The sequence below is a fragment of the Furipterus horrens genome, unplaced genomic scaffold, assembly GCF_987537825.1.
Source record: "Furipterus horrens unplaced genomic scaffold, mFurHor1.1.pri manual_scaffold_6, whole genome shotgun sequence".
NCBI classification, from domain to species: domain Eukaryota; kingdom Metazoa; phylum Chordata; class Mammalia; order Chiroptera; family Furipteridae; genus Furipterus; species Furipterus horrens.
Window position 1 is genome coordinate 185,647,055 of NW_028327176.1, and position 10,513 is coordinate 185,657,567.

The window sequence follows — 10,513 nt, forward strand, 5'->3', positions numbered from 1 at the left end:
TTACAACGTAACAGGAGTGACAGTTCTACCAGAGACACAGAGGCAAACAAACACAGGAGCCTGTCAGAATGAAGAGACAGAGAAGTATGGCCCAAAAGGGGGAACAGATCAAGGTTCCAGTTCGAGAACTAAGCTATGAAGAGATAGCCAACCTAACGGATGAGGAGATAGACAACCTAACAGATGAAGAATTCAAAACACTGGTGATAAAGATGCTCACAGGCTTGACAGATATGCTAGATTATGGCAAACACATAAGAGAAGAAGTGAAGGTGATGCTAAATGAAATGAAGGAAAAGCCACACAAAACTAATGGTGAAGGGAAGGAAATTGGGGTTCAAATCAATGATTTGGAACATAAGGAAGAAAAAAACAGTCAACCAGTGCAGAATGAGGAAGCAAGAATTGAAAAAAATGAGAAAAACTTCCCAAATTTTGTGAAGGAGATGGACATACAGGTCCAGGAAGCACAGAGGGTCCCAGGTGAGCTGGACCCAGAGGGGACCACAACAGGACACATCATGACTGATATGCCAAAGGTGAAAGATAAAGAGAAAGTCCTGAGGGCAGCAAGAGAGGAGTGGGGTGTGGCCTACAGGGGGGTGTCTATAGGACTATCAGCTGATTTCTCAGAGGACACTTTGCAGGCAGGAAGGGACTGGCAAGCAGTATTCAATGTGATGAAAGGCAACCCACAACCAGGACTACTCTATCCAGCAAGGATATCATTTAGAATGGAAGGGCAGATGAAGTGCTTCCCAGACAAGGTGAAGCTAAAGGAGTTCATCATCACCAAGCCATTATTATATGAAATGTCAAAGGGACTTACTTAAGAAAAAGAAGATCAAAACTATGAACACTAAAATGACAACAAACTCACAACTATCAACAACTAAATCTAAAAAATAAAAGCAAAATGCAACTAAGCAAACCAGAATAAAAACAGAATCATAGGTATGGGGATCATTTGGAGGGTTATCAGCTGGGAGGCGGGAGGGGGAGAAATGGGGAAATGGTGCAGGGACTAAGAAGCATAATCGGTTGGTACGAAATAGACAGGGGGAAGTTAAGAATAATATAGGAAAGGGTGAAGCCAAAGAACTTACATGCACGACCCATGGACATGAACTAAGGGGGGTGGGATTGCTAGAGGGGAGGGGGGTACTGAGAAGAAGGGAGCAAAGGGGAAAAATTGGAACTACTGTAACAACATAATCAATAAAATATACTCTTAAAAAAAATAAAAATAAATAGCAGTTAACCCCTAAAAAGAAAAGACTTGTTCATCTTGAAACCTCCACACCTGGCACATTGCTTAGCAACAGTATGTACTGAATGACAGGCAATGAGATTACAGAGAGAAAGAAAGGGTTGGGAATTTGACCTGTAGATTCAACATTGGTGGAATTGTGTTTTCAATATCGATGTATTTTTTAAAATGTTTTTGCAGCTTTTATGTAGAAATCGAGTCTAATATTTTGGTTGAGGCCCACCGATGAAGGCAAAGTGCATGATAACATTTCATTTCTGAGTCTATGATATTGACTGTCTCCGTGTGGGTTCCGTGAGGTTAGCAGCCAAGAGAGTGTCTTTTCACGTATATTTCATTTGTCAGCATATACAGTCATGCCTGTGAAGGAGCTGCCTTGTTTAGGCTCAGCATCCATAGAGCTAGAATAACTTATTAACGAACAGTCTTTTCCTATAAGCTATCTATCAAATAGGAACTATTTGCTAAATTAAACACAGATATTTTCAGTATTCCTAATTGCTGTTTTCTGATAATTACTTTAATTTTTTTAAAAAACAAGTAATGTGTCTCAGAGCTAACCTATACCGAAGGCTTCTTATACTCTGAACACTGTTATAAATGCTTTAAACATATTATCTCGCTTAATTCTCAGGTATTAACCTCATTCCCATTTTACAGACCAGTATTCAAAACATTAAGGAAGTGGTAATTCATTAATGGCAAAGGTGGGTTTAAGCCCTGTTTTCCTGACTACAGGGCTCTATTATTTGATCTTTAAGTTATATTGATTCTTTTTATGAATCAATAGTTGTTATACTTTATTTTTTTAAGGAAAGCAGATATCTCCCATGGACTTAGCTAAAACTCTTCTACTGTTTACTTGGTATCCTTAATCTAGAGTCAAATAGCCCCTCAGACTAGTTGGAGCCATTATTGTGGTTGAGCGTCACACTGTTTTCACACTCTCCTTTTGCCCTTACATCTGTTCTCAGCTTTCTTTTAGTCTCCCTCCCTGGACTAAATAAAACACACCAGAGAGTGGAGCTGTTCCCACTTTACAGAAATACATACTGATCTTCAAATTAGTGATGTGTTTTCCATTACATGATCCACATGTGACTGTCAGAAGGGAACGCAGAATAAATTCCGTCTCACATTCTACATTCTGTAACACTCTTCTGTGTAATGAGTTGTTGATCACAATCTGTTTTCTATTAAATTGATTTCCACATGAGAATTTGATACTGTTAAACAAAATTTAAGTGTATTTATTGAATGAACAAAAATATTGAACTATTTATTTATTGTTATCGCCAGGTCTTCCATGACAGAGTTGAAGAAACCAATGAGGTAATGGAAGAAAACCCAACACGCTTTTCAAGAGGCAGCTCCTTACGAGATCTGTTGAAACTATTCTTTCCAGTTTTTTTCACGTACTTTAAAATTCATGTCTTAAATGCCCCGTTGCTCTAGCTGCCTCCCTTTTGGCATTTCTTCTTTTTTTCACAGGTAGAAGATAAAAAGTGGAATATCTTATTTTATTCATTTCAGGAATTCACAAAGAGAAAACTGTTTGTGTCTACTTTGTGTGTCGAAACATTTTCCTTGTAAATCTGATCCTAATTTTATTGCGATCTTGGCTTGGAATTAAAGGTATCCCAGCTACCAAAGCCAGGGCTATTGAGGCTTGATGGATCCCAATGGAGATATTGATTTTGGTTGTTTTCAGACATTATATTTTTGAGTCTTCCCTCTATACATTTAAGTTATTTTAACATGAAGAGTCATTACCTATGTTTATAGTGACAGTCATTTCAAGGATGAGGTCAAGTCATGATGTGGCTTTGCTTTTCTCTCTCTTAAGTCATCAGAATCATAGCATGGCATTGATTTGATATTATGTTGGAAAAAGCATAGCGAAGAGGATACCTCTCAGTTACTTGACATTTTTGAGCCTCTGCTGAATGGGTGAATTGAAGTACATGATGTCTAAGCTCCCTTCCAGTTGTCTGTCTCCTGTGTCTTGATCTGAAGTTAACCAGGAATATTTATTATCAAAAGGGATCTATAGTCCAATATGAAAGAAATGCAAATGTGAAACTCATGCTGTAATATGTGTTCAAAATCAACACTGACTTAAAGGGGCGTTTTAAGTCTGTGTCAAATCCAGTGTGATGATTACTGCGCAGGTGCACTGGTCCTGGTGCCTCTGAAGACTCCCTGCTGAGCCCTTGGAGGAGCCCAAGGTAAACATTTCCAGAACTCACCCAAATGCTTGGGCTAAAAGATGCTATAATTGGGTCTTTCCACAATTTTCTTTTCTCACCAAAGTACTTACACAGTTAAAAGAGAGCAGCCATCTTGGACATCCTACGAATACACATTTAATTGGTCTGTGAACTTCTGAGTTCAAATAAGGAGCTTTTATTGGAGAGTGAACAACAAAAATCATAAAGGCTACAATTAGAGCCAGTTGTCTGGAGAAAGTTCCTTTTCCTTCTTTCTTTCCTTCTTTTTATTTTTCAGGAGATCAAAGGAAACATAATTGAGGGAGACTCTTGGAAGGGTGGTGAGTTGCTGTTATTTTTTTGTCCCTGCCTGTCAGTGATAACAGTCATTTTGGAGTTAGTCACCTCCTAATTAAGCCGCCGTTAGAAAGAACGACTCAGGAACAAAGCCTGGCTGCACTCCGACAGCCAGAATCTGCCCCTCAAGTTTCAAACTTGTGGTCTGACTTCTGCAGGAACGTGTACCGACTACAGCACCCAGTGCATGCCACTCATCTGTAAATCCCATTTAAATGATGGTTGGCAGGTCTGGGGAGAGTCTCCTTGGAGCTCCCAGTGCCTGAAGCAGAACTGAAGGTTAGGAGCAGTTCTTTAGGAATCCAATCCTGGGTGTTTGGGCCTCTGGGCTGTTCTCTGCCTACCTTGAGGCCTCCCAATCTTTTTTTTTTTTTTTCCTCAGCCCCCTCATTCTGAGCTCACTCCTCTTAACCTGTCTTTGATATGTTTATTGTGGCTTGTAAGCTAATTTTAGCAACTCATCAGGAGCTGCACATGGGTAATTGTACACTCCTGTTAGCTAGCAGGTGTGAGCTGCGGCATTTGCTTGGAGAGAGCTGCCTGGGTCACTGTTCGCAGCCGCCTTTGAAGGAAGTCCAGGCTCCGAGCACTGCTATTCAATCGGAAGGATCTCCAAGGTCTACCGTGGACCAGAGAGTGCGGAAAGATCTGCATTAATCAGAAGGAAGAGGCTGTGAAACTACGGTTTTCATACCAGGGGGGTTATAGGTCCCTGGAAATGATTTATTGGTGGCTGAAGAATGCTCGGCCGCTCTTATCAGAGGCAGGCAAGCAGGAAGGCAGGAAGCCAAAAGGAGAAGAGTTCCTGTCGCTGCGTTTTCGATGATGCCCTTGATTAGAGATACCATTGTTTGCCTCTCCCCGCTCCTCCCAGCCCGCTTCCACCAGGCTCTAATTACATCCTTTAATGATTTGGCCAATTAAAGCCTGCAGTTCAACTCGGAGAGGAGCGAACGATGAGAAATTAGAGGCTGGCACGCGAACTTCGGTGTGGATGCATCTGTCCCAAGGTTACACACCTCTGTTAAGCCCGTTGGCTCTTTAAAAAGCAGTGTAACGGGCGAGGCTAATAAAATAAGCCCGGGGATGTTTTCCGGGGCTCTCAGGCGAATGCAGCAGAAGGACAAAATGTGAAAAGCTAAGGTACATGTATGAACACAGGGCTTGCTTCTCCCCACCCCCAAAAGTGCAGTTGCCAGCCCATTTTTGAGTTAATGTGAAATGTAATAATTGCTTTGTCAGGGTTGGGGAGAAGCAGAGCGATTTCTCCCCATCCTCCTTCCTGCCTTTGCCAGGGACGGAAACCCCTGCAGCCTGCTGGTTGCCATGGCGGTGGGAGAAGAGGAGCCGCAGAGCAGAGCAGTGGGGGTTCAAGTGGAGGGGGGACTCTCGAGGGGTTCGCGAGGGAAAGAGGGAGAAATAGCACCCTGCTTTCTCCTGCTGCACCAGAACGAGAATTTATCATCTTGGACAACGGGCGTTGTTTTGAATCTCTTCCCTGCCCACACCCTGCTTTCTGCAGCTTAAACTGCTCCGGGTTCCCCGAAGGGTTCCTGAGTCACGGTGTGCCTTTCCCAGGAAGTCCTTCAGCGGCCTTCGCCTGCCGATCTGTGCCTTCTCATTGGCAGCTTTGATCACATTTGCGGAAGATTATTATGCCCCAAGGCACAAAGGCACAGTCTCAGCCTTTGGGGTCATCAGACTCTGAGGCATTTCTCTCTGTGGTAGGAGGTATGACTGTGGTCCCCAGGAGCGGGACACGGATAGCCCCGGCCTGGTCGGGTCAGGGGGAGACAGACCAGGCAAGGAGTCCTGGATGAGGTGACATCTGACCCAGTGAAGAAGGAGAGGAAGAGCATGTCAGACACAGAGCAGCAAGAGCAAAGGCGCGGGGACTGCCGGTAGCTGGGTCCAGCGGGGGGAAAAAGTGAAAGCATGTGGGCAGAGGAGACCTGAGCAGAGGGCAGGGCTTGATGAGTGGAGCTCTCCGGCCACGCTAAACTTGGATTTGATTCTCCTCGCAACAAGCAGTAAGCGAGTGACCTGGTAGTTTGTAGGTTTCCAAGGGGTCCGCTCCTGACAACTAGCCTGCACATCTCACAGAGATGGCTAGATTGCGTCAGTGTTCTTTTAATTCCCCGGAGGGAAGGGCCTGAGGAACTTCTCTGAGATCACACAAGCAGTCTCATCCCGGGGGATACAATAGCCTGACCTTAGTCAACGGCTGCCCCTCCTAAATTAGACTCCATTCTCAAAACAGGACGGACTACCCAAGTTTGGGAAGATTATGGGCCCTACCAGAATATCTTGTACTTGGAAGTCACTTGATACACATCACTTATGCATTTATACGATTGATCCATCATTACAGATAGAGAAATTTACATGCCCAGAGGTTTAAGGAGAAAACTGTTTCATAACTCGTTTTCCCTTGTTCTTTGCTTTCTTTTCTGATGTGTTTTGATGCTGTGGGGTTTTGTTGTTGCTCTTGTTGTTTGTTCTGCTTATAGTATCTTTGTAACTTCTTCTCAGAGTCCAATTCTGTCTTTAAGAGACTGCATGGTGATTTTATCCTTCCTGCCACTTTCCTGTGTTCTATCTCCTCTTTTAATACAGGAATTAAAGACTCTTACGCTTTTTAAGGGAGCCTAGAGATCTCTTGAATTCTTTCTCTGAAGAGCCTTCTAAGGAGCCATCTTGACTCCACTTGGACACCACTCAGGACGGGGAACTCAGTACTCTCAGGGGACCCTCGTTCTAATTTTAAATAATGTTCAAGGTCTGGAAAAGACTTCTGTTTCTGAGCTGAAAGCTTCACTGAGTCTTTTCTTTCCCACATTTGCTCATTCACTCTTTCATCAAAGGCTATTGGCTCCTATGTACATCACTTAGCCTTGGAACCCAAAAATGAATTAGCCTTGTCCTTTGCCCTCCACCCCTTAGCTGGTTTTCTCTGGAATGTGAAGCCTTTTTACCCTGTTTCTTAACAAACTACAAAGGCCTTTTGCAAACGTTTCCTGGGTTGGTTTACTCTGCTGTTAAAGACAGTCAATGGGGAAATCTGCCTGCATCTCACCCCACAGCCCACGCACGTTGTGTTAATTGGCACTCGGACACCGTCTGTCCTGTCTTGTTGCTTAATTAAATCCACATTTGTTTGGAGTGTTCTTTTTTTACTCTATTTTTTTTTATGCGTGAGAAGATAAAAACAAATTAGGAAAACATTTTATAGTTAAATTAGTTCGAGGGGAACAGTCCTGAATCATAAGTCTTTATCATTCCCAATAGCCTTTTAATGTATTTTTTTTTTTTTTTTTTGTTCAACAAAACCACAAACTTGTTGGTTATTGCCCCTCTACTTGTCTTTCTCACTAGAGTTTAACCTTGGCCTTGGATGTTAATTTCTAGTGCCTTTCTCTTGAATTCCCTTGTTTTCTAATTCAAGAAATAACAATAACATTTTATATACCCATAAAGCTTCATGTCTTTTCAAGATCTTTTTATATGTACTAGCTCAGCACTATTCAGAGCCTGTTCACATGAGCTTGCTGTTCTGTTTTTCTTTTTACTGCCCATGATACCATTTGATAGTCACTTTCTTATGGCTGTGAGTAAAATAGTGATCTAGGTCAACTTTATTTCTGATGTGAATTACATTGAATAACAAAGTGTTCAGTGTTCAAGTAGGCATTTAGCACTGTATTATCAACAAGCTCAATTAGTGACATATGAAAATGAAGTTTCATAAGCTTTTTCTTGAGATACAAAAGGCTTGGTAGGGAAAACTGCATGAGTATGAATTAGAAACTTAAAAATCCATTTGTATAAGATTTAGGTGGTCAAATGGAAGGAAAAGATTTTTCTTTGGTTTTAACCTAAGGGCGAGCCTTTGGTGAGAGGAAGTACACAGTTATAAAGTTAAGCATGGGGCATGGTAAAATCCATTAGTCAATTAATAATAAACACTTACTTGTGTTAACGGCTATTCCATAGGCAACCAGTTTGTGGAATTTGAGGTTTTTGTCTAATTGTCTTCTCCATGGTCCTCTGCAGCACTAGAGTGACAAAAATAAAAGTCTTGCTTTGGGAAACATCAGAGTGACGACAGTGTCATCAGAGCAGGGCAACATGACCCACAATTAGTGGCCATTAATTAATCAAACAGGCAAAACCAAATGCTTATTTATTGGCTTTCCTAAAATTTCAACTCAGTTAAAATGACCGAATTAGTAATACCCTGGCTATAAATCAAAACTCCAGAATAAACCTGCTAACATTCGCGCTCAGCTTATTTGGGGGATAACCATCACTGTCATCGATGTGGCTTAGTAGCCTATGAATTATTCCTTATTACAGAAAGAAAGGCACTATGGTCATCTACATCTAAATACTCATACAATTATGATGATGAGTAGACAATAAATTATTTTGTCTACGAAAGGTTATTAAAATTCTCATTTTCTGTGCAGTGTGTGACTGTTTCACATGAGTCACAGTTAAGTACCCAACACTTGAAATCAACATAATTAGGAAAGGTCCCCTTATGTGTGGTAGGGCCCTGTTAATGGATTCACAGTAAAATCTGTATACTGCGGTTGTGCTCTCTGGTGTTGAGAACTCACACATTTCCATTATGGTCTCTGGCTCAACGGCGTATTTGTCTCCTTTCAATCAGAAATGGTAAGAGTTCAAGCTGTTATAATAATTCCATGTTTGTGAGTGAGGTCAATTTTATTAGCCCTGCTTTACAGAGGGAGCGAATACATCAGGGAAAGGCTGAAGGATAGTCCAATGTCATGGAGGGAGTCAGTGGCAAAAAGAAGTCAAGTCAGATGTACCGGTTCTGATTTTCAGTTTTAGCCATTGTGCTCTCTTACAAAGAAACACAATCTAAACAAGATTATTGGGAATTTTATAGTAAAGCACATCTCTGTTTTCAGTGACACTTATATTAGTCATAACAACTAAAATGATTTCAAATAATTTAGTACTTACAACGCTTGCTCCTCTTATGAATGAAATAAAGTTTCGGCTGATTGGTAGTAGAATTAACATGCAGTTAAAATTCAGGCAGACTGCCGATGCTCTTGCCCAAGCCAGTGTCGACTGTTCATGTATAAAGATATGGGAAGGAGACATAGTGGGAACAAGGAAGCCAGGAAAACAGAATGCATTGGGTTTTCTGAAATGATAATATGTAGCCATCGATTTTACTTACACCCAGAATAACTCGTGTGTAAAAGAAAGACTCTTCCTCTTCATACCAACAGTATGTGTCAATAAACAGATATAAATTAACTCCCAACCATGAGAGCTAGAGTAGAATAAGAAGAGAACCGATCAATACTATCTCAACCTTTTTTTCTTTTCAAAATCACTTGAGGATCTTTTTGGGGTTCAGTTCAAGTAAAATGAGCTTCTCAATATTAATCAGAATTTATCCCTATGATAATTTTATAGATTAATTTTTCATAGTAATTATATTGGTAAGAAATTGTTACCTTTATAAAAAAGATTTTAAATGCATATGGATATTCTTTAAGGAATTTAATGAAAAGCACAAAACCTTCCTAATCAACAATACTAAACTGTTTTAAGCCAACAATGTCAAGAAGAAGGAGGAACTCTTTAAAAACAACTCAGAAAGTACTCTAGGAAAACTTCAATTTCATCGTCTGATTCAAAGACTTCATTTGATTCATACATTATGCAAAAACAAACTACTTGACTTTAAAAATAATTAAAAATAAACTCAATCGGAAAACAACTTTACATAATTATGCAAGGGTAAATTAAATGTATATCTACTGAATGTATTCCAACAAGTTTTAGTCTTTTACCAGCATAATACTTGAAGCTAGTTATCATCCCTATACAAGTTATCCCCAAAATCAAAGAATTTTCAATGTATATATACTTAAAGTCGAATAACAGAAATAAAACTTACTACTAATATGACAGAGAGACTCTCATTCAGAATCCAGCATCCCATCATGACAGCTTTGCTCTTTTGCTGTTGGCAAATTATTTCTTTCAATCACCTGAGTTATGGTCTTAGTAAGGGCTCTTCTGCTAAATTATTTTGTCTTTTTGTCTTAGGAAGCACCTACTGGGAGCAGCTCTTGAGGGATTTCTAATTAAGGACTTCTTGCCAAATGCACATCACTGAGCTGACATGCCTCATGACCTGGCAGAATACAAGGCAAGTCTCTGTCTAATGATTCCTTTCTTCAAAGATCTCATAAGAGAAGAAAGCTCATTTTATTAAATTATCCTCACATACTTCATACCCCATTCATTTTCTACATGATTGCAGTCAAGATGATAGTAAGTCTTCATGTAAATTTGAGAAATAACCTAACTGCTGAAGGTTAGATACAGCAAAACACTTCACAAGGCCTTTCTCTACTTTGTTTATTTTCTCTTCTTTGCTTCCTTCCCTCTTAAAAATGAAAAAGCTCTGTGAAAAGATATAGACTGGGGTAAATAAATGTGAATAGGACAATCTTTCAGAAGATGAAAAAGGACAAGGAAAAAGATCTTTTAAACAACCACAGGAGAACTCTCATAAATTTAAAAGTATGACTATAAAGAATGAAGTAGATTATATTTGTGGGTTTAATGAAAGAAGTCCAATTTTCCCTAAAATCCCACTTGGTGCACCCATGAGGTAAAT

General features: G+C 40.3%; 1 protein-coding gene across 1 annotated transcript in view; it reads right to left on the bottom strand.

Moving 5' to 3' along the window:
* Positions 1-9,868, bottom strand: part of NOX3 (NADPH oxidase 3) — a 59,637-nt gene extending 49,769 nt beyond the window's left edge. The window contains exons 1-4 of the mRNA XM_090280702.1: positions 9,785-9,868; positions 9,056-9,151; positions 8,833-8,943; positions 7,808-7,892 (exon numbers count right to left, since the gene is read on the bottom strand). Coding sequence (XP_090136828.1) covers positions 7,808-7,892; positions 8,833-8,943; positions 9,056-9,151; positions 9,785-9,832 — 340 coding nt within the window. The 5' untranslated portion in view covers positions 9,833-9,868. The remainder of the gene's footprint in view (positions 1-7,807; positions 7,893-8,832; positions 8,944-9,055; positions 9,152-9,784) is intronic.
* Positions 9,869-10,513: the final 645 nt, after the last annotated feature.